At 34.0% G+C, this 25708-nt stretch overlaps 1 protein-coding gene and 3 long non-coding RNA genes across 5 annotated transcripts in view; all 4 read right to left on the bottom strand.

Annotated features, from left to right (window-relative positions):
* Window positions 1-3138: 3138 nt before the first annotated feature.
* Window positions 3139-25708, bottom strand: part of LOC130164278 (F-box/WD repeat-containing protein 7-like) — a 44830-nt gene continuing 22260 nt past the window's right edge. For both annotated transcript variants that reach the window (XM_056368914.1, XM_056368915.1), the window contains 6 exons: window positions 23268-23449; window positions 22344-22569; window positions 22093-22159; window positions 21564-21707; window positions 4917-5066; window positions 3139-4709 (listed from right to left, as the gene is read on the bottom strand). In XM_056368914.1, coding sequence (XP_056224889.1) covers window positions 4576-4709; window positions 4917-5066; window positions 21564-21707; window positions 22093-22159; window positions 22344-22569; window positions 23268-23449 — 903 coding nt within the window. In that variant the 3' untranslated portion in view covers window positions 3139-4575. The remainder of the gene's footprint in view (window positions 4710-4916; window positions 5067-21563; window positions 21708-22092; window positions 22160-22343; window positions 22570-23267; window positions 23450-25708) is intronic.
* On the bottom strand, window positions 5194-7433 carry LOC130164281 (uncharacterized). The gene is made up of 2 exons (XR_008826591.1): window positions 5929-7433; window positions 5194-5246 (listed from the first exon to the last, which is right to left on the bottom strand). It is a non-coding gene; the product is annotated as an uncharacterized LOC130164281 (long non-coding RNA).
* LOC130164280 (uncharacterized) lies at window positions 14484-15711 on the bottom strand. Its single transcript, XR_008826590.1, has 2 exons — window positions 15074-15711; window positions 14484-14671 (listed from the first exon to the last, which is right to left on the bottom strand). It is a non-coding gene; the product is annotated as an uncharacterized LOC130164280 (long non-coding RNA).
* Window positions 16520-19749, bottom strand: LOC130164279 (uncharacterized). The gene is made up of 2 exons (XR_008826589.1): window positions 19324-19749; window positions 16520-19114 (listed from the first exon to the last, which is right to left on the bottom strand). It is a non-coding gene; the product is annotated as an uncharacterized LOC130164279 (long non-coding RNA).

Raw genomic sequence — 25708 nt, 5'->3', positions numbered from 1 at the left:
TGTGTGTTTGTGTTTTGTCAGGAAAAAGTGAAGACCTGTTTCATCTCCTTCCTCGCTTCAAGCTGAAAGCACACACACACACATCAGAAAGACACAAACACACTTGTAGGGAGAACAGAGAGTCGGGGGGGGGGCAAAATAATATGAACACTTGCAGAATCTAATGCAACAGCCCTGCAACACACTCCACTCTGAACACTGTGATGTTTGTGTTTGACAAAGACTGTGGACAGAGTCAGTGTGTTGTTGGGTGTTCCTGTTATTTTGTCCACTACAGGTGTGTGTGTGTGTGTGTGTGTGTGTGTGTGTGTGTGTGTGTGTGTGTGTGTGTGTGTGTGTTTGCTTTTAGTGAGATGAAACCAGCCTGTTGTTCCTCTGCTTTATTTGCTGCTCAGAGCAATTACTTTAATAGCTTACACACACACACTTGTATTGGTATACATGTGAGGACCTTCACTGACGTTTTCTAATCCCCAACTTGAACATAAACCAGATTCTGACCTCAAAGCCAAGTCTTAACTAAAATAAATATTAAATAAAAAGCATGATAAATGTTTATTCGAAAACGTCAAAATTCGACCCAAAAACATTTAAAAATAAATGTTCATATAAAATCTGATATGAATATGAACCGCAGCTCAGAAAAAATAAAAATACTAAAGTTCATCATGCTTCACTATCCGTGTGTGTGTGTGTGTGTGTGTGTGTGTGTGTGTGTGTGTGTGTGTGTGTGTTACATCTGGCCCTGAGGGGACTAACCATTGTGCTGTCAACAAGCTGCAAAGCCTCATGGGTAATGGATGAGAGGTGTTTTTCAGCTGCTTACCTGCGGTTAAACTACACACACACACACACACACATACAGAGGTAATGTCAAGGGAAGTTGGGTGAAGCAGTCACTGTACACTGTGTGTGTTTATTCCTTGTTCCCTCTTTCCTTCCCTCACATCCTTTCCTTCCTGTTCTCTCCTTCTGTACATCGCCTTCCCTTCTTCCTTTTGCTTTCACCTCTTTCCCTGTATTTTTTTCCTTTCTTTACTTTTTCCTTACATTATTTTTTATTCGGCCCCCCCCCACCCCACCCCAGTGTACCTTTCCTCCTCAGTAGCTCAGCTCCAGTTTCTGTTTGTTTCATTGACTGAGTTTATTGAATATGTTCTTTCAGAGTTTAAAGACGTGTTAGATGCAGGCTACATATCGAACTCTACACTCACTTTCACATTTTGCTCCTTTTATTGCCTTGAGGTCATAAAAATAGAAAACCCATAAAATCAGACTGTTTCCACTTTGATGCAGCTGCAAGAGGAAAAACAACCCAGATCTGTGTAACACAAACAGACTGAACATTTATTATTACTTTTATCAATGAGAGAAATACGGAGAAATATGAAATCACCTCCTACACGTCTCCGTTCACTTCTCCTTGATGTTCAGGCCAGTTTTGTTGCGTAATGTTATCGCCACCAACTCCCACGTGCAGAAACACAAAGCTCTGCGCCGCCGACGGAGACGTGTAGGAAGCTGAAGGTTTAAAGTTCCACTTCTGTCTCACTTAAAGGAAAAATGAAACACAGAAAGGTTTTTTTTTTATGTAAGACTTTTATTGTTGTGGCTGATTGTGAAGGATTCTTCAGTGGACAGAGACATTTAGCTCCAAAAACAGAAGTTTAACAACATCTACTAAAATGAATCACCTGAATTTGCTAAATTTCCCCACTTAACAAAGTTGTCCTCTCTCTCTCTGTCTCTCTCTCTCTCTGTGCAGAGCCTGAACGTCCCCGGTCGTCCGCTGAAGGACAGTTTGCAGGTTTTTGAGTGGAAAATCATCATCGCCTCTGACGCTTGGTTGCGCTGCCGCCGGCATCGTTACCACAGCAACAACCATCCCATCCGTTTTTCTGGGCCAAACAGGTTGGATACACACACAGTGTGACTGCAGTGAGTGTTTTTTTTTTCCTTTTTAACTTGTGTTTCTCCAGGGAGCTTCACTATGATTTACATTCACACAGATTCTGCTGAGCAGCTGCAGCGTTCGCTCGCTGCCTTGCTCAAAGGAAACGTGTCTGGTTGAGGTTGACGGTATTCTTCTTCCTCTGCACCAGACTTTTAGGTTCTTTGATTTAAAAAAAACATTTCAGAGACGATTTAATTTTATGGGTCTGAAGTTTCCCGTGTGCTTCCTTTTAAAGACCGAAATAAATATTCATTCATTAATAATTTATTAATCCAAATGTTATTTTCGACATGTTTAAAATGTGTCTTTACTAATTTCACACTTTGCATGTTCATGTGTGCACTGATGAAAGGATTCCCAATGTTATGAGAGCAATTAAATTAATTACTTAGCAGTTTACTAATTGAACACAGTCTGTATTTCCTCATTAGTACCAAATTACTTCATTCTTTCCAGGACATTATTAGGAAATTACAGACTCGTAAAATAAAGCGTCACCCTTAATCTTTAAAGTCACAGTCATCACCGACACTCAAACACAGATATTTTCATCAATAATTTATTTCTCAAATCTGCATAATAGCAGGGAAAGAGCAGATTAAACATAAATATGAAATAATAATTACTGATTATTTGATGTAATAAAACCACATACATAAGAACAAGTAACAGATGTAAGATGAGATAAAATGATGCACTTTGAGTGCAGGAGGTTTTTCAGTTCAGAGGTAAAATAACATTAATAAATGATTGTATAATGCTGGTGGGAAACGTCTCTATCAATATTCACAGACTTTATAAACTGGATAAACTGTAAAACTTTTAACTGCCAAATTTCACAGAAAAACAATCTCTGCTGAGCCAACGTCACAGATTTCATGGCATCAAAAAGCTGTTGAGATATTTTCATTTAGTGGTAGTTTAGCATGGCTAACAAACTGCGTTCAGGAAAAGGCTTAATATGTTTGTGACTGTAGCTTTTCCTTCTCTATAGATCTGTGTTTAGGATTTAAATTTCAGTCCTAAAAGTTTATCAAGGTGAAACTTCAGAGACAAACAGGGAAAGCTCTGTGTTAATATCTGCTCCTGCAGAGGGAACGATTAACAACAGTCACGTTCAAAACATTTTAAAACTTCAACGTTAATAATCTGAGTTTGTGAGAATGAACAAGTCAACCACTCTGTTTTTATAAAACTCATCTTTATTGATCCATATTCATCCATCCATCCTGTTCTTCTCTCATTCCACCGTGACAATATTTTCTGTTTTCGTCTTATAAAAAGCTGAATATTTACATCCTCTTTGTATTTACAGTCATTTACATGATTACAGGATCAGGACAGCGCCAGCGCGCCGCAGCCTCACACCTGCAAAGGTCAAGTTTCCCAGAAAGACACCGCCTGAAATACCACTTGTTGCTGGGGGAAATATCGCCCAAATCTCTGCTTATTGGCTGGAGGTGTTGCCTGGCAACGGCAGCTGATCAGATTAATATCTGGTAAGAGTTGTTTTTTTTAATTATTTCTTTCTTTTTTAATATTTCATGAGCTGATGAAAACATGTGAAGTGACCATTCAGAGAAGGATTTACTGAGTGAAACTCACAGGTGTCTATGGAAGCAAAGAAGGGACAAAACACATTCTTTATAAACTGTGACATTTTTTAAAAATTAGCATTACCCTGTGGAAATTTCAAACCACATAAACTGTGTGTGTTTAAATATTTTAATGCTATAAATTCAGTGTATTTACAAAGTAGTTGCTCATAAGATTCAGTTTCCTCCTTTTCTTTTTCATATCTGACTGAATATTATTGTGTCACGTTTCAGGTGTTTGGACTGTTGAAGATGTGAGGCTCCGGCTGTAGCTGGATTACACAGGTTTGTCGTTTAGTCCTCCCTCTTTTCTGGATGGAAAAAAACAACAACTTTTATTCCCCAAAATTCCCCAGCTGAAGCAACAGCTCCCTCTACATGTTACAGTACTGCAGGGCCGAGACACTCGAGCTACGTTCAGAGGCAACGGAGAAACAAACACTCTGATAAAACGGCTGCTGGTACGAAAACAATACTGACTAAATATGAGGTTGTGTCGACTGTTCACATTCATTTCAACGTCGTCTTTAAAAGTCGCCCGTGTGTCTCCAGCCATTGAGATTTGGTTCATTTGGATTGGTTGGTTTAAACAGCGACGTCCTCATTGGTTCAGCAGCAATAAAAGTCAATGCCCTCAATGCCCTCGACCCCCCCACCCCCCCCCCAATTTGGTTACATTCAACCACCATCATAATGTCTTAGGATTTGTCCACGTTTGTTGAAGACATCTGTCCATCGGACATTCGTTCCTTGTCGTAGAAGCCGTTTACATCCATGTTTTTGTCCGTCACGGCGTCAAACATTCATCTGTCGCCGCATCTCCCGCAAGGCTGAGGTCGTCCCACCAGGTTTTTAGTGGCCCGTCCTTGTTGGTTTTTCCCAGGCTGCAGCAGATATCTTGTTCACCTGTCTCAGCCAGCCAATCAGGACGTGTTGCAACATTCATACCTGTCTGTTTGTGTGGCTGTTGTCTGCTGCTCTTTTGTTTCTACTTGACGACGTCACGTCGCCCCCTCCCCTCCCGCTTCAGTCCGTCTCTTTCTTCTTGTCGTCCAGGTCGAAGTCAAGCACCAGCAGTTTGGTTTCCTCTGTCCCGTTCCTGCTGCCGGCAGCGCACACCAGCCGAGTGTCGGACGCCCTGATTCGCCACACCACACCACCTGTTGAGAAAAATGAAGAAGTGTGATAAGTGGTAAAGCAAAAACCTCTGTGCCAATGAATCCTTTGTCAACGCTTAATGTTTTATTTTATCTGAGTTAACTGATGCTCACAACACTAAAATAATTTTTCATTATTATCTCCTGTTTGAAGTGACCGTGCTGCCATGCACGCTATTCGTGGGTGTGATGTTGGTGCGGCGTCCTCACCTGATCCCCGGCTCTGCAGCGCCACCACGTCCCTCACCCAGGCCCCAGTCCTCAGGTCCCATAGTTTGACCGTCCCATCATCGGAGCTGGACAGGACCAGACCTCGGCAGAACTGCAGGCATGTCACCGCCGACTGGTGCTTGTTAGGACCTGAAACACACATCATTTTTATGAAGTTGACTTTATTTTTAGTTTTTATGCCATGCTATACTATGACATTTTTTTTAAACTTTTTTTGCCATACTATACTATGACTTTTTTATGCCTTACTATACTATGACTTTTTATGCCATGCTATACTATGACTTTTTATGCCTTACTATACTATGACTTTTTATGCCATGCTATACTATGACTTTTTTATGACTTTTTTTATGACTTTTTATGCCATGCTATACTATGACTTTTTTATGACTTTTTTTGCCATGCTATACTATGACTTTTTATGCCTTCCTATACTATGACTTTTTATGACTTTTTTATGCCTTACTATACTATGACGTTTTTATGCCATGCTATACTATGACTTTTTATGCCATGCTATACTATGACTTTTTTAGGACTTTTTTTGCCTTACTATACTATGACTTTTTTATGACTTTTTATGCCATGCTATACTATGACTTTTTTATGACTTTTTATGCCTTGTTATACTATGACTTTTTTATGACTTTTTATGCCATGCTATACTATGACTTTTTATGCCTTCCTATACTATGACTTTTTATGACTTTTTTATGCCTTACTATACTATGACGTTTTTATGCCATGCTATACTATGACTTTTTATGCCTTCCTATACTATGACTTTTTTTGCCTTGCTATACTATGACTTTTTATGACTTTTTTTGCCATGCTATACTATGACTTTTTTATGACTTTTTATGCCTTACTATACTATGACTTTTTATGCCTTGCTATACTATGACTTTTTTATGACTTTTTTTGCCATGCTATACTATGACTTTTTTATGACTTTTTATGACTTTTTTATACCTTACTATACTATGACGTTTTTATGCCATGCTATACTATGACTTTTTTTGCCATGCTATACTATGACTTTTTTATGACTTTTTATGCCATGCTATACTATGACTTTTTTATGACTTTTTTTGCCATGCTATACTATGACTTTTTTATGACTTTTTATGCCTTACTATAATATGACTTTTTTATGCCATGCTATACTATGACGTTTTTATGCCATGCTATACTATGACTTTTTTATGACTTTTTATGCCATGCTATACTATGACTTTTTTAGGACTTTTTTTGCCATGCTATACTATGACTTTTTATGCCTTCCTATACTATGACTTTTTTATGACTTTTTATGCCTTATTATACTATGACTTTTTTTTGCCTTACTATACTATGACTTTTTTATGCCATGCTATACTATGACTTTTTTTGCCTTGCTATACTATGACTTTTTTATGACTTTTTTTGCCTTACTATTATATGACTTTTTTATGCCTTGCTATACTATGACTTTTTATGCCATGCTATACTATGACTTTTTTTGCCTTACTATACTATGACTTTTTTATGACTTTTTTTGCCTTACTATACTATGACTTTTTTATGCCTTACTATACTATGACTTTTTATGCCATGCTATACTATGACTTTTTTTGCCTTGCTATACTATGACTTTTTATGCCTTGCTATACTATGACTTTTTTATGACTTTTTTATGCCTTACTATACTATGACGTTTTTATTCCATGCTATACTATGACTTTTTTTGCCATGCTATACTATGACTTTTTTATGACTTTTTATGCCATGCTATACTATGACTTTTTTATGACTTTTTTATGACTTTTTATGCCTTACTATAATATGACTTTTTTATGCCATGCTATACTATGACTTTTTTATGCCTTGCTATACTATGACTTTTTTATGACTTTTTATGCCATGCTATACTATGACTTTTTTATGACTTTTTTTGCCTTACTATTATATGACTTTTTTATGCCTTGCTATACTATGACTTTTTATGCCATGCTATACTATGACTTTTTTTGCCTTACTATACTATGACTTTTTTATGACTTTTTTTGCCTTACTATACTATGACTTTTTATGCCATGCTATACTATGACTTTTTTATGCCTTACTATACTATGACTTTTTATGCCTTACTATACTATGACTTTTTATGCCATGCTATACTATGACTTTTTTTGCCTTGCTATACTATGACTTTTTATGCCTTGCTATACTATGACTTTTTTATGACTTTTTTTGCCATGCTATACTATGACTTTTTTATGACTTTTTATGCCTTGCTATACTATGACTTTTTATGCCTTGCTATACTATGACTTTTTTATGACTTTTTTTGCCATGCTATACTATGACTTTTTTATGACTTTTTATGCCATGCTATACTATGACTTTTTATGCCTTCCTATACTATGACTTTTTATGACTTTTTTATGCCTTACTATACTATGACGTTTTTATGCCATGCTATACTATGACTTTTTTAGGACTTTTTATGCCATGCTATACTATGACGTTTTTATGCCATGCTATACTATGACTTTTTTAGGACTTTTTATGCCATGCTATACTATGACTTTTTTAGGACTTTTTTTGCCTTACTATACTATGACTTTTTATGCCATGCTATACTATGACTTTTTTTGCCTTGCTATACTATGACTTTTTTTGCCATGCTATACTATGACTTTTTTATGACTTTTTATGCCTTGCTATACTATGACTTTTTATGCCTTGCTATACTATGACTTTTTTATGACTTTTTTTGCCATGCTATACTATGACTTTTTTATGACTTTTTATGCCATGCTATACTATGACTTTTTATGCCATGCTATACTATGACTTTTTATGCCTTCCTATACTATGACTTTTTATGACTTTTTTATGCCTTACTATACTATGACGTTTTTATGCCATGCTATACTATGACTTTTTTAGGACTTTTTATGCCATGCTATACTATGACGTTTTTATGCCATGCTATACTATGACTTTTTTAGGACTTTTTATGCCATGCTATACTATGACTTTTTTAGGACTTTTTTTGCCATGCTATACTATGACTTTTTTTGCCTTGCTATACTATGACTTTTTTTGCCATGCTATACTATGACTTTTTTATGACTTTTTATGCCTTATTATACTATGACTTTTTTTTGCCTTACTATACTATGACTTTTTATGCCTTGCTATACTATGACTTTTTTATGACTTTTTTTGCCATGCTATACTGACTTTTTATGCCTTATTATACTATGACTTTTTTTTGCCTTACTATACTATGACTTTTTTATGACTTTTTATGCCTTACTATACTATGACTTTTTTATGACTTTTTTTGCCTTACTATACTATGACGTTTTTATGCCATGCTATACTATGACTTTTTTTGCCATGCTATACTATGACTTTTTTATGACTTTTTATGCCATGCTATACTATGACTTTTTTATGACTTTTTTATGACTTTTTATGCCTTACTATAATATGACTTTTTTTGCCTTACTATACTATGACTTTTTTATGACTTTTTATGCCTTGCTATACTATGACTTTTTTATGACTTTTTTTGCCTTACTATACTATGACTTTTTTATGACTTTTTATGCCTTGCTATACTATGACTTTTTTTGCCTTACTATACTATGACTTTTTATGCCTTACTATACTATGACTTTTTATGCCATGCTATACTATGACTTTTTATGCCTTACTATACTATGACTTTTTATGCCTTACTATACTATGACTTTTTATGCCATGCTATACTATGACTTTTTTTGCCTTGCTATACTATGACTTTTTATGCCTTGCTATACTATGACTTTTTTATGACTTTTTTTGCCATGCTATACTATGACTTTTTTATGACTTTTTATGCCTTACTATATACTATGACTTTTTTATGACTTTTTATGCCATGCTACACTATGACTTTTTATTACTTTTTTATGCCTTACTATACTATGACGTTTTTATGCCATGCTATACTATGACTTTTTTATGACTTTTTATGCCTTACTATATACTATGACTTTTTTATGACTTTTTATGCCATGCTACACTATGACTTTTTATTACTTTTTATGCCTTACTATACTATGACGTTTTTATGCCATGCTATATTATGACTTTTTTATGACTTTTTATGCCATGCTATACTATGACTTTTTTATGACTTTTTATGCCTTATTATACTATGACTTTTTTTTGCCTTACTATACTATGACTTTTTTATGACTTTTTATGCCTTACTATACTATGACTTTTTATGCCATGCTATACTATGACTTTTTATGCCTTGCTATACTATGACTTTTTTATGACTTTTTTTGCCATGCTATACTATGACTTTTTATGCCTTGCTATACTATGACTTTTTTATGACTTTTTTTGCCATGCTATACTATGACTTTTTTATGACTTTTTTTGCCATGCTATACTATGACTTTTTTATGACTTTTTATGCCTTACTATACTATGACTTTTTATGCCATGCTATACTATGACTTTTTTATGCCTTACTATACTATGACTTTTTATGCCTTACTATACTATGACTTTTTATGCCTTACTATACTATGACGTTTTTATGCCATGCTATACTATGACTTTTTTTGCCATGCTATACTATGACTTTTTTAGGACTTTTTTTGCCTTACTATACTATGACTTTTTATGCCATGCTATACTATGACTTTTTTAGGACTTTTTATGCCATGCTATACTATGACTTTTTTATGACTTTTTATGCCTTGCTATACTATGACTTTTTTATGACTTTTTTTGCCATGCTATACTATGACTTTTTTATGACTTTTTTTGCCTTACTATACTATGACTTTTTTATGACTTTTTATGCCATGCTATACTATGACTTTTTTTGCCTTGCTATACTATGACTTTTTTATGACTTTTTTTGACTTACTATACTATGACTTTTTTATGCCTTACTATACTATGACTTTTTATGCCATGCTATACTATGACTTTTTTATGCCTTACTATACTATGACTTTTTTTGCCTTGCTATACTATGACTTTTTATGCCTTGCTATACTATGACTTTTTTTGCCATGCTATACTATGACTTTTTTATGACTTTTTATGCCATGCTATACTATGACTTTTTATGACTTTTTATGCCTTACTATATACTATGACTTTTTATGACTTTTTATGCCATGCTACACTATGACTTTTTTATTACTTTTTATGCCTTACTATACTATGACGTTTTTATGCCATGCTATATTATGACTTTTTATGACTTTTTATGCCATGCTATACTATGACTTTTTATGACTTTTTATGCCTTATTATACTATGACTTTTTTTGCCTTACTATACTATGACTTTTTATGACTTTTTATGCCTTACTATACTATGACTTTTTATGCCATGCTATACTATGACTTTTTATGCCTTGCTATACTATGACTTTTTATGACTTTTTTTGCCATGCTATACTATGACTTTTTATGCCTTGCTATACTATGACTTTTTATGACTTTTTTTGCCATGCTATACTATGACTTTTTATGACTTTTTTTGCCATGCTATACTATGACTTTTTATGACTTTTTATGCCTTACTTTACTATGACTTTTTATGCCATGCTATACTATGACTTTTTTTGCCATGCTATACTATGACTTTTTTAGGACTTTTTTTGCCTTACTATACTATGACTTTTTATGCCATGCTATACTATGACTTTTTTAGGACTTTTTATGCCATGCTTACTATGACTTTTTATGACTTTTTATGCCTTGCTATACTATGACTTTTTATGCCTTGCTATACTATGACTTTTTTATGACTTTTTTTGCCATGCTATACTATGACTTTTTTATGACTTTTTTTGCCATGCTATACTATGACTTTTTATGACTTTTTTATGCCTTACTATACTATGACGTTTTTATGCCATGCTATATTATGACTTTTTTATGACTTTTTATGCCATGCTATACTATGACTTTTTTATGACGTTTTTATGCCATGCTATACTATGACTTTTTTTGCCATGCTATACTATGACTTTTTTAGGACTTTTTTTGCCTTACTATACTATGACTTTTTATGCCATGCTATACTATGACTTTTTTAGGACTTTTTATGCCATGCTATACTATGACTTTTTATGACTTTTTATGCCTTGCTATACTATGACTTTTTTTGCCTTGCTATACTATGACTTTTTTATGACTTTTTTTGCCATGCTATACTATGACTTTTTTATGACTTTTTTATGCCTTACTATACTATGACGTTTTTATGCCATGCTATACTATGACTTTTTTATGCCATGCTATACTATGACTTTTTTTGCCATGCTATACTATGACTTTTTTATGACTTTTTATGCCTTGCTATACTATGACTTTTTTTGCCTTACTATACTATGACTTTTTTATGACTTTTTTTGCCATGCTATACTATGACGTTTTTATGCCATGCTATACTATGACTTTTTTTGCCATGCTATACTATGACTTTTTTAGGACTTTTTTTGCCTTACTATACTATGACTTTTTATGCCATGCTATACTATGACTTTTTTAGGACTTTTTATGCCATGCTATACTATGACTTTTTTATGACTTTTTATGCCTTGCTATACTATGACTTTTTATGCCTTGCTATACTATGACTTTTTTATGACTTTTTTTGCCATGCTATACTATGACTTTTTTATGACTTTTTTTGCCATGCTATACTATGACTTTTTATGACTTTTTTATGCCTTACTATACTATGACGTTTTTATGCCATGCTATATTATGACTTTTTTATGACTTTTTATGCCATGCTATACTATGACTTTTTTATGACGTTTTTATGCCATGCTATACTATGACTTTTTTTGCCATGCTATACTATGACTTTTTTAGGACTTTTTTTGCCTTACTATACTATGACTTTTTATGCCATGCTATACTATGACTTTTTTAGGACTTTTTATGCCATGCTATACTATGACTTTTTTATGACTTTTTATGCCTTGCTATACTATGACTTTTTATGCCTTGCTATACTATGACTTTTTTATGACTTTTTTTGCCATGCTATACTATGACTTTTTATGACTTTTTTATGCCTTACTATACTATGACGTTTTTATGCCATGCTATACTATGACTTTTTTATGCCATGCTATACTATGACTTTTTTTGCCATGCTATACTATGACTTTTTATGACTTTTTATGCCTTGCTATACTATGACTTTTTTTGCCTTACTATACTATGACTTTTTATGACTTTTTTTGCCATGCTATACTATGACTTTTTATGCCATGCTATACTATGACTTTTTTATGACTTTTTATGCCATGCTATACTATGACTTTTTTATGACTTTTTATGCCTTACTATACTATGACGTTTTTATGCCATGCTATACTATGACTTTTTTTGCCATGCTATACTATGACTTTTTTTGCCATGCTATACTATGACTTTTTATGACTTTTTATGCCATGCTATACTATGACTTTTTTAGGACTTTTTTTGCCTTACTTTACTATGACTTTTTATGCCATGCTATACTATGACTTTTTTATGACTTTTTATGCCATGCTATACTATGACTTTTTTATGACTTTTTATGCCTTGCTATACTATGACTTTTTATGCCTTGCTATACTATGACTTTTTTTTGACTTTTTATGCCTTACTATATGACTTTTTATGCCATGCTATACTATGACTTTTTTAGGACTTTTTATGCCTTACTATACTGACTTTTTTATGCCATGCTATACTATGACTTTTTTTGCCTTACTATACTATGACTTTTTATGCCATGCTATACTATGACTTTTTTATGCCATGCTATACTATGAGAGTTTAAAATTCTTGGGATTCCAAATATCAGAAGACCTGGTATGGAGTGCAAACACCGCACTCTTGGTCAAGAAGGATCAGCAATGCCTCTTCTTCCTGAGGACCTTAAGGAGCAATAAACTCCCCTGTGAACAGCTGATCAAGTTTTAGAGAGCATCTTAACATTCTGTTGCACAGTATGGTACTCCAGCTGCACAATGACTGATCTGTTGTCTCATGACCTGTTGCTGCTTAACCTGTGCAATATTGATACTTTATACTTGATAGGTGTCGTGATATTGTTGGTGTTATGTGGATATTTTATTTCACTTTATGTTGATGATTTTAGTCTTTATTTATTTTAAAGTATGTTGCCAAGAGAACTGCTGTCAAACTGAATGTCTTTGTCTTTAATGCAATGACAATAAAGAATCTATCTGACTATACTGTGGTTTTTTCATTACGTTTTTTGCCATGCTATACTATGACATTTTATGCCTTACTATATGACTTTTTATGCCTTACTATACTATGACTTTTTATGACTTTTTATACCTTACTATACTATGACTTTTTATGCCATGCTATACTATGACTTTTTTATGACTTTTTTATGACTTTTTATGCCTTACTATACTATGACTTTTTTTGCCATGCTATACTATGACTTTTTTATGACTTTTTTGCCTTACTATACTATGACTTTTTATGACTTTTTATGCCTTACTACACTATGACTTTTTATGACTTTTTATGCCTTGCTATACTATGACTTTTTATGACTTTTTATGCCTTACTATACTATGACTTTTTATGCCATGCTATACTATGACTTTTTATGACTTTTTATGCCATGCTATACTATGACTTTTTATGACTTTTTATGCCATGCTATACTATGACTTTTTATGCCATGCTATACTATGACTTTTTATGCCTTACTATACTATGACTTTTTATGACTTTTTATGCCATGCTATACTATGACTTTTTTAGGACTTTTTTTGCCTTACTATACTATGACTTTTTTATGACTTTTTATGCCATGCTATACTATGACTTTTTATGACTTTTTATGCCTTACTACACTATGACTTTTTATGACTTTTTATGCCATGCTATACTATGACTTTTTATGACTTTTTATGCCTTACTATACTATGACTTTTTATGCCATGCTATACTATGACTTTTTTATGACTTTTTATGCCATGCTATACTATGACTTTTTTAGGACTTTTTATGCCATGCTATACTATGACTTTTTTAGGACTTTTTATGCCATGCTATACTATGACTTTTTATGCCATGCTATACTATGACTTTTTATGCCTTACTATACTATGACTTTTTTTGCCATGCTATACTATGACTTTTTATGACTTTTTTTGCCATGCTATACTATGACTTTTTTATGACTTTTTTTGCCTTACTATACTATGACTTTTTATGCCTTGCTATACTATGACTTTTTATGCCATGCTATACTATGACTTTTTTATGACTTTTTTTGCCTTACTATAGTATGACTTTTTATGCCAAGCTATACTATGACTTTTTTATGACTTTTTTTGCCTTGCTATACTATGACTTCTTTATGACTTTTTATGACTTTTTTTGCCTTACTATACTATGACTTTTTATGCCTTGCTATACTATGACTTTTTATGCCATGCTATACTATGACTTTTTTATGACTTTTTTTGCCTTACTATAGTATGACTTTTTTATGCCAAGCTATACTATGACTTTTTTATGACTTTTTATGCCATGCTATACTATGACTTTTTATGCCATGCTATACTATGACTTTTTATGCCTTGCTATACTATGACTTTTTATGACTTTTTATGCCTTACTATACTATGACTTTTTTATGACTTTTTATGCCTTACTATACTATGACTTTTTATGCCTTCCTATACTATGACTTTTTATGCCTTACTATACTATGACGTTTTTATGCCATGCTATACTATGACTTTTTTATGACTTTTTATGCCATGCTATACTATGACTTTTTTAGGACTTTTTTTGCCTTACTATACTGACTTTTTATGCCTTACTATACTATGACTTTTTTTGCCATGCTATACTATGACTTTTTTATGACTTTTTTTGCCATGCTATACTATGACTTTTTTATGACTTTTTATGCCATGCTATACTATGACTTTTTTATGACTTTTTATGCCATGCTATACTATGACTTTTTATGCCATGCTATACTATGACTTTTTTATGACTTTTTTTGCCATGCTATACTATGACTTTTTTATGACTTTTTATGCCATGCTATACTATGACTTTTTTATGCCATGCTATACTATGACTTTTTTATGACTTTTTTTGCCTTACTATACTATGACTTTTTATGCCTTACTATACTATGACTTTTTTATGACTTTTTATGCCTTGCTATACTATGACTTTTTTTGCCTTACTATACTATGACTTTTTATGCCATGCTATACTATGACTTTTTTATGACTTTTTATGCCATGCTATACTATGACTTTTATGACTTTTTTTGCCTTACTATACTATGACTTTTTTATGACTTTTTTTGCCATGCTATATTATGACTTTTTTATGACTTTTTATGCCTTACTATACTATGACTTTTTATGCCATGCTATACTATGACTTTTTTTGCCATGCTATACTATGACTTTTTTATGACTTTTTTTGCCTTACTATACTATGACTTTTTTATGCCATGCTATACTATGACTTTTTTATGACTTTTTTTGCCATGCTATACTATGACTTTTTATGCCATGCTATACTATGACTTTTTTATGACTTTTTATGCCTTACTATACTATGACTTTTTATGCCATGCTATACTATGACTTTTTTATGACTTTTTATGCCATGCTATACTATGACTTTTTTAGGACTTTTTATGCCATGCTATACTATGACTTTTTTAGGACTTTTTATGCCATGCTATACTATGACTTTTTTTGCCTTACTATAGTATGACTTTTTATGCCATGCTATACTATGACTTTTTATGCCATGCTATACTATGACTTTTTATGCCTTACTATACTATGACTTTTTTTGCCATGCTATACTATGACTTTTTATGACTTTTTTTGCCATGCTATACTATGACTTTTTTATGACTTTTTATGCCTTACTACACTATGACTTTTTTATGCCTTACTATACTATGACTTTTTATGCCATGCTATACTATGACTTTTTATGACTTTTTTTGCCTTACTATACTATGACTTTTTATGCCATGCTATACTATGACTTTTTTATGACTTTTTATGCCTTACTACACTATGACTTTTTTTGCCTTGCTATACTATGACTTTTTTATGACTTTTTATGCCTTACTATACTATGACTTTTTTTGCCATGCTATACTATGACTTTTTATGACTTTTTTTGCCTTACTATACTATGACTTTTTATGACTTTTTATGCCTTGCTATACTATGACTTTTTATGCCATGCTATACTATGACTTTTTATGACTTTTTTTGCCTTACTATACTATGACTTTTTATGACTTTTTATGCCATGCTATACTATGACTTTTTTTTGACTTTTTATGCCTTACTACACTATGACTTTTTATGACTTTTTATGCCTTGCTATACTATGACTTTTTATGACTTTTTATGCCTTACTATACTATGACTTTTTATGCCATGCTATACTATGACTTTTTATGACTTTTTATGCCATGCTATACTATGACTTTTTATGACTTTTTATGCCATGCTATACTATGACTTTTTATGCCATGCTATACTATGACTTTTTATGCCTTACTATACTATGACTTTTTTATGACTTTTTATGCCATGCTATACTATGACTTTTTTAGGACTTTTTTTGCCTTACTATACTATGACTTTTTATGCCTTACTATACTATGACTTTTTTTGCCTTACTATACTATGACTTTTTTAGGACTTTTTTTGCCATGCTATACTACGACTTTTTTATGACTTTTTATGCCATGCTATACTATGACTTTTTTATGACTTTTTTTGCCTTGCTATACTATGACTTTTTATGCCATGCTATACTATGACTTTTTTATGACTTTTTTGCCTTACTACACTATGACTTTTTATGCCATGCTATACTATGACTTTTTTATGACTTTTTATGCCTTACTACACTATGACTTTTTTATGACTTTTTATGCCTTACTACACTATGACTTTTTTATGACTTTTTATGCCTTACTATACTATGACTTTTTTATGACTTTTTTTGCCTTACTATACTATGACTTTTTATGCCTTACTATACTATGACTTTTTTTGCCATGCTATACTATGACTTTTTTATGACTTTTTTTGCCTTACTATACTATGACTTTTTTATGACTTTTTTTGCCATGCTATACTATGACTTTTTTATGACTTTTTATGCCTTACTATACTATGACTTTTTTATGACTTTTTTATGACTTTTTTTGCCTTACTATACTATGACTTTTTATGCCATGCTATACTATGACTTTTTATGCCATGCTATACTATGACTTTTTTATGACTTTTTTTGCCTTACTATACTATGACTTTTTTATGACTTTTTATGCCTTACTATACTATGACATTTTTAGGACTGTTTATGCCATGCTATACTATGACTTTTTTATGACTTTTTTTGCCTTACTATACTATGACTTTTTTATGACTTTTTATGCCATGCTATACTATGACTTTTTTATGACTTTTTATGCCTTACTACACTATGACTTTTTTATGACTTTTTATGCCATGCTATACTATGACTTTTTTTGCCTTACTATACTATGACTTTTTTATGACTTTTTATGCCATGCTATACTATGACTTTTTTATGACTTTTTATGCCATGCTATACTATGACTTTTTTATGACTTTTTATGCCTTACTACACTATGACTTTTTTATGACTTTTTATGCCTTACTATACTATGACTTTTTTTGCCATGCTATACTATGACTTTTTTATGACTTTTTTTGCCTTACTATACTATGACTTTTTTATGCCATGCTATACTATGACTTTTTTATGACTTTTTTTGCCATGCTATACTATGACTTTTTATGCCATGCTATACTATGACTTTTTTATGACTTTTTATGCCTTACTATACTATGACTTTTTATGCCATGCTATACTATGACTTTTTTTGCCATGCTATACTATGACTTTTTTATGACTTTTTATGCCATGCTATACTATGACTTTTTATGCCATGCTATACTATGACTTTTTATGCCTTGCTATACTATGACTTTTTATGCCATGCTATACTATGACTTTTTTATGACTTTTTATGCCATGCTATACTATGACTTTTTTATGACTTTTTATGCCTTACTACACTATGACTTTTTTATGACTTTTTATGCCTTGCTATACTATGACTTTTTATGCCATGCTATACTATGACTTTTTATGCCATGCTATACTATGACTTTTTTATGACTTTTTTTTGCCTTACTATACTATGACTTTTTTATGACTTTTTATGCCATGCTATACTATGACTTTTTTATGACTTTTTATGCCTTACTACACTATGACTTTTTTATGACTTTTTATGCCTTGCTATACTATGACTTTTTTATGACTTTTTTATGACTTTTTATGCCTTACTATACTATGACTTTTTATGCCATGCTATACTATGACTTTTTTATGACTTTTTATGCCATGCTATACTATGACTTTTTTATGACTTTTTATGCCTTACTATACTATGACTTTTTATGCCATGCTATACTATGACTTTTTTATGACTTTTTATGCCATGCTATACTATGACTTTTTTAGGACTTTTTATGCCATGCTATACTATGACTTTTTTAGGACTTTTTATGCCATGCTATACTATGACTTTTTTTGCCTTACTATAGTATGACTTTTTATGCCATGCTATACTATGACTTTTTATGCCATGCTATACTATGACTTTTTATGCCTTACTATACTATGACTTTTTTTGCCATGCTATACTATGACTTTTTTATGACTTTTTTTGCCATGCTATACTATGACTTTTTTATGACTTTTTTTGCCTTACTATACTATGACTTTTTATGCCTTGCTATACTATGACTTTTTATGCCATGCTATACTATGACTTTTTTATGACTTTTTTTGCCTTACTATAGTATGACTTTTTTATGCCAAGCTATACTATGACTTTTTTATGACTTTTTATGCCATGCTATACTATGACTTTTTATGCCATGCTATACTATGACTTTTTATGCCTTGCTATACTATGACTTTTTATGACTTTTTATGCCTTACTATACTATGATTTTTTATGCCTTGCTATACTATGACTTTTTATGCCATGCTATACTATGACTTTTTTATGCCTTACTATACTATGACGTTTTTATGCCATGCTATACTATGACTTTTTTATGACTTTTTATGCCATGCTATACTATGACTTTTTTAGGACTTTTTTTGCCTTACTATACTGACTTTTTATGCCTTACTATACTATGACTTTTTTTGCCATGCTATACTATGACTTTTTTATGACTTTTTTTGCCATGCTATACTATGACTTTTTTATGACTTTTTATGCCATGCTATACTATGACTTTTTTATGACTTTTTATGCCATGCTATACTATGACTTTTTATGCCATGCTATACTATGACTTTTTTATGACTTTTTTTGCCATGCTATACTATGACTTTTTTATGACTTTTTATGCCATGCTATACTATGACTTTTTATGCCATGCTATACTATGACTTTTTTATGACTTTTTTTGCCTTACTATACTATGACTTTTTATGCCTTACTATACTATGACTTTTTTATGACTTTTTATGCCTTGCTATACTATGACTTTTTTTGCCATGCTATACTATGACTTTTTATGACTTTTTTTGCCATGCTATACTATGACTTTTTTATGACTTTTTATGCCTTACTATACTATGACTTTTTTTGCCATGCTATACTATGACTTTTTTTGCCATGCTATACTATGACTTTTTTATGACTTTTTTTGCCTTACTATACTATGACTTTTTATGCCATGCTATACTATGACTTTTTTATGCCTTACTATACTATGACGTTTTTATGCCATGCTATACTATGACTTTTTTATGACTTTTTATGCCATGCTATACTATGACTTTTTTATGACTTTTTATGCCATGCTATACTATGACTTTTTTAGGACTTTTTTTGCCTTACTATACTGACTTTTTATGCCTTACTATACTATGACTTTTTTTGCCATGCTATACTATGACTTTTTTATGACTTTTTTTGCCATGCTATACTATGACTTTTTTATGACTTTTTATGCCATGCTATACTATGACTTTTTTATGACTTTTTATGCCATGCTATACTATGACTTTTTTTTGCCATGCTATACTATGACTTTTTTATGACTTTTTTTGCCATGCTATACTATGACTTTTTTATGACTTTTTTTGCCTTACTATACTATGACTTTTTATGCCTTGCTATACTATGACTTTTTTATGACTTTTTATGCCATGCTATACTATGACTTTTTATGCCTTTTTATGCCATGCTATACTATGACTTTTTTATGACTTTTTATGCCTTGCTATACTATGACTTTTTTATGACTTTTTTTGCCTTACTATACTATGACTTTTTTATGACTTTTTATGCCATGCTATACTATGACTTTTTATGCCTTCCTATACTATGACTTTTTTTGCCTTGCTATACTATGACTTTTTTTGCCTTGCTATACTATGACTTTTTATGACTTTTTTATGACTTTTTATGCCATGCTATACTATGACTTTTTTATGACTTTTTATGCCATGCTATACTATGACTTTTTTATGACTTTTTATGCCATGCTATACTATGACTTTTTATGCCATGCTATACTACGACTTTTTATGCCATGCTATACTATGACTTTTTTTGCCTTGCTATACTATGACTTTTTTTGCCTTGCTATACTATGACTTTTTATGCCATGCTATACTATGACTTTTTATGACTTTTTATGCCATGCTATACTATGACTTTTTATGACTTTTTATGCCATACTATACTATGACTCTTTCGCTGTTTTTTGCCATACTATACCGTGACTTTTTTTGCTGTTTTTTGCCATACTATACTATGAATTTATTTTCTATTTTTTGCTATACTATATTATGACTTTTTTGCCATACTATGCATAAGGCATAAAAAGAAAAGTCAAAAAATGACTGTAAATGACCTATGACTTTTCCTCTGGCGCCACCATGAGGTTCACATTTTTTGTTTTTCATTGAAATGTCTCAACAACTGTTTGATCTCCATCACCATGTTCCCCTGAGGATGAACCCTCACAACTCTGTATCCTCTGAGTTTTCACGGTGCCATCACCAGGTAAAAACTGCTCAGCCTCACAGAATCTTGTCATATTTCATTTTATGGTTGTTCCTCTTTCTTCTTGCTCCTGTTTTCACTTTCTATGATGAATTGCCTGTATTTCCTCCTGCCATTGTTCCCCATCTACCCTCTCTTTCTCTATAAATATAGTTTTCATCCGTACTTGTCAAATCCTTTCCACTTACTGTCCCCTTTTTTCCTCCATCTTCTCGCTCCATTTGTTTCCTGTTTCCTTCATTCCTTCCTTCCTCACTTTCTACAGTTTGCCCTTGTTTCCTCCCTCTCACTCTCTCTCTCTCTCCCAGAGGGCTGCAGCTGCTTGAGTCCACACCAGCAGCGACTCTCACCTTCATCCTGCTCTCATTGTTTTCACTGACAGATAAAAATCTCAGAGGGACGTCGTCGTCTCTCTCTCACCTTGCAGCGTGTGGAGACACTGTCCCGTCCGGACGTCCCACACTCGCACCGTGGAGTCGGCGTTCCCGGACACCAGGATGTTGTCTCGTAGCTCCATGCCGCTGGTCAGCGATTGGTGGCCGGTCAACGTGTGGACACACCCACCTGGGCGGGACACGAGCAGAGTCTGTTTTATTTTCTAATCGACAGGTTAATTTGAACAGATTCAGGCTGATTTAAAGCCACAGTGTCATTTCTAAACATCTTTTAAATGTTTCTGATAAAACAAGTTTGTGTTTTTGATTTTTATTTAAACCTGGTGCAGTCAAGCTGTTGCTCAGATTTATTTTAACATAGATAATTATTTCATTTTTATTCTCACTGTAACGTAATTCAGAATGAATATTTAACTGAGTTAAATTCATTAGAACTACACTCAGTTGTCAGTTAATTATATACATATGATATAAATGTGGTGGATGAAACATTAGAAAAACGTCTCCGTTAAACACAATACAAAACAACAGGACAAAGCACAGTCTGTCTGTACCTGTCTCTGCGTCCCACACTCTGATCGACGTGTCCAATGAGCCGCTCACGACGAAGACGCCGTCAAACTGCGAAGAGAAAGAAGAAGGTTAAAATCTGTGTTTTATATAATTTACCGATTAAAAAAATGTATAAAGTGAGTTTGACAGGAGAAACGTGTTTAATCTGTAATGTGATGAATCTCCTGTATAATAAAATGTTTGGAGGTTATTGATTATTGTAAACTAAATGAGTCGGTGTGTGTGTGTTCACCTGTAGCGAGTACACCCTGTTGGTGTGTCCCTGCAGTGTGTGCAGACACGCCTCCGTCTCGGGGTCCCACACCTTCACCATGTAGTCGTATCCGCCCGACACGACGCGGCGGCCGTCGTACTGGACGCAGCGAACCGCCGCCACGTGGCCCGTCAGCACGTGCTCGCAGCGACCCGTCGACACGTCCCACACTCGCAGCGTCGTGTCCCGAGAGCCCGACACTACCCTGAGAAAGAGAGGGGGAGGGGTCAGTGTCAGCCAATCACATCGCTTCAATCAGGTGTGTGTGTGTGTGTGTGTTCATGTTGTGGTGACCCAGTTTCATAATATCTGGTGCTTTGTGTGTGTTTTCATTGTATGTGTTTGTATTTGCCATGTAAATGTGTGTCTGTGTTTAGCATGTAAATGTCTGTGTGTGTGTCTATGTTCTGTGTAGACGTGTGTGTATGTACAGTTTTCAAATATGTGTGTGTTTGTGTTTACTGTGTTAGTGTGTGTATTTATTGTGTTTGTGTATTCTGTTTTTAGAGTGAATTTATAATGCATGGCTGTGCAATTAGTGTGTAGTTGAGTGTGTGTATTTACTGTATGTGTGTGTAAAGTGTGTGTTTGTAGATGTGTATTTGTAACATATTATATGCACTTTGTTCTGGTGTGTTTATAGTGTTAGTGTGAAGTTTGTGTATGTGTGTGTATTTATAGGTGTATGTACAATGAATAAACTCCTGTAGGTTAAGGTTACGCCGGTTACCATGGAGACGGGAGTGGGCAGTGGGCATGTGCGTCATGAAAGTATACGGTATGAATGTATAAACCATGTGTCTGAGTCTTTCTGGTTGTCATGGAGATGAATGCGGCAGAATGGTAGGTGTTCCGGAAGTCTGTGTATTTTTGTGAGAGAGAGAGAGAGAGAGAGAATGTTACCGGTTGCCGTGGAGATGCATGCAGCGCACAGTGGACGTGTGTCCGTACAGCGTGTGGACGCACTCTCCGCTCTCGGCGTCCCACACGCGCAGCGTCCGGTCGGTGGAGCCGCTGATCACCGTGGCGACCGCCATCTGACTGCACCACACCCCGCCGGTGTGACCCGTCAGCGTCCGCAGACACTGTGCGAGAAAGAGAGAGAGAGAGAGAGAGGAACAACAACACATATTTAGTCTGAGTTAAATAATGATGGTGTGGAGTTTGGGAGACGTTGGCAGTGACATCATCGTCCTGTGAATCATCCAACTTTATTTAAAAGCAGCAGTTTTACAACAATCTGATGAAGAAGCTGTTAAAGTCACTGAAGCAGGACGAACCACTGGAAATCATTTAAACTGTTTCTAAATGAGTCGGTGCGGCTTTAACTGCAGGGTGATGGTGGATGTTCAACAGTGTGACGGCAGCACAAGTAGAGAGTAAAGTCTCCTACACGTCCTGTAGTATGAGGTCATGGCGTACATGTCTGCTACATGCATGACGTCACTTAAGATAAAAATTAACTGTTGTAATTTAGACTTTTAATACTTACTAAAATATTGTAAATCTGGTGTTTAAAGTTTTGTCTGAATGACGTGGCAGCTGATGGAGATGCAGTTTGCAGATTGCTAACATTAGCCACCGTGAGCTACTAGTCATACCATGTTTTAAATTTAATATAAATGAATAACTTCGACCTAACACCCTTGAATAATAGTTTAATTCTTTTTTTTTTTTTTTTTTAAGTATATTTTTTGGGCTTTTTATGCCTTTATTTGATAGTATAGTGGAGAGAGACAGGGGGCGCCTGCTTAGACCACTACGCTACACGACGCCCCGAATAATAGTTTAATTCTAATTATACTTCATTTTAATTCAATTAAGTTTAAATTAAAAGAGATTTAATAAGAATAAAACGAACAAATTCATTACTGCTCCGTCGTGTATTTCACTTGTTTGTGTGTCTGGTTCCATATTCATGAATTCTACATGAAAATATCAATTTGTACTGAACATAATTAAACTAATTAGATTAACAAGTCACAATGTAAGAAAGAGTAATGCTGCTGATTGAACTAATCCACTGTTAATTAAATCTGAATTAAGTTCAAACGTCATAAACATCCACCTGGTTCTCAGAAATCCACCGTCGTCTTCTGGGAAAGACTGTTCCACGTGTGTGTGTCTGTGTGTGTGTGTGTGTGTGTAAAAGTAGAAAAGTATGTGTGTGTCAATATTTGTTCCACTTTCACAGCTGCCCTTGAAGGACACACACAGAACGAGAGAATGCAGTTTCACCTTGAAGGTGTTGTGGTGGGGGGTTGCCGCGGCAACGGAGGAAAAACTTTGCCTTGGCAACTGTTGTCCTGGAAGACACTGCAGCAGCTACCGCCATTAATTAACTCTCACTGCTCCTGCGTGACTGTGTGTGTGTGTGTGTGTGTGTGTGTGTGTGTGTGTAGTAACTGTATGTAGTGCTGCCTTGAATTAACACAGGGACAGAGACGAGGAGGAAACACACACCTTGTCATCCCTGCAGGCTATAGATGAGGGTGTGTGTGTTTTTCTTTCTGCAGGGAGCAAGAAGACTTTCCCTGCGCACACACACACACACACACACACACACTCTTACGGGCAGGTCTAGACGGAGGAGCGAGCAGGTGTGTCCGGTTAAAGAATGTTTTACCGAAACCAGGCGCTGAATCAGTTTTGTTTTTTTTTCCATCTTTGTGCAACGGCTCTCGGGTCGACGCGGCAGCGTGATACTGAACAGGTTCCTTTGATGACAGATGTAATGGGTTACATCCTGTAGGCACACATATCTACATACTGATCACTCATTAAGTGGGAGGAGCTATTTATTTATGGCGCCGCTGGTTCCAGAAGGAAAAGTCCCGTTAATATTTCCCGTAGACAAAGTCACATGATTCACAATCAGAACACGAATCTTCACAAAAGGTGTATAAATAACTTTTGTATGTGAAGAGAACTACGACTCCCCAGGTGCCTTCCTGTAACAAACGTCCAATCACAGAGCTCAGAATTGCGTCACATGAGCCGCTAACGTCAAACTGAAAACAAAACCTGCAGCTTAAATCGTTTCCCTTATAAATTCTGATTCTGTTTTAAGTTCCTACCGCTGTCGATCACATCAACGGTTCCCAAGGCTCATGGGTAATGTAGTGTTTAGAAACATCCGCCAAAATAATGGCTGGTTGCAGACACGAGTGTTTTAAACAGACATTCGTCCAGGTGTCATGTGACAAAAGAGAAATCAACGTAGAGCAATCACATCTGATCTCTCAGCAGCGGGAAACAACGGGCACCATGATCTCCATGACAGAAGAACACGCGTGCTCGCCGTGTTCGTAGCTCGTCACCGAGCCGAGGAACACAAGGAGAAA

This window comes from Seriola aureovittata, chromosome 23, assembly GCF_021018895.1.
Source record: "Seriola aureovittata isolate HTS-2021-v1 ecotype China chromosome 23, ASM2101889v1, whole genome shotgun sequence".
Taxonomy (NCBI): domain Eukaryota; kingdom Metazoa; phylum Chordata; class Actinopteri; order Carangiformes; family Carangidae; genus Seriola; species Seriola aureovittata.
The sequence above is the reverse complement of the archived record's forward strand: the minus strand, read 5'-3'. Positions and strand labels throughout refer to the sequence as shown.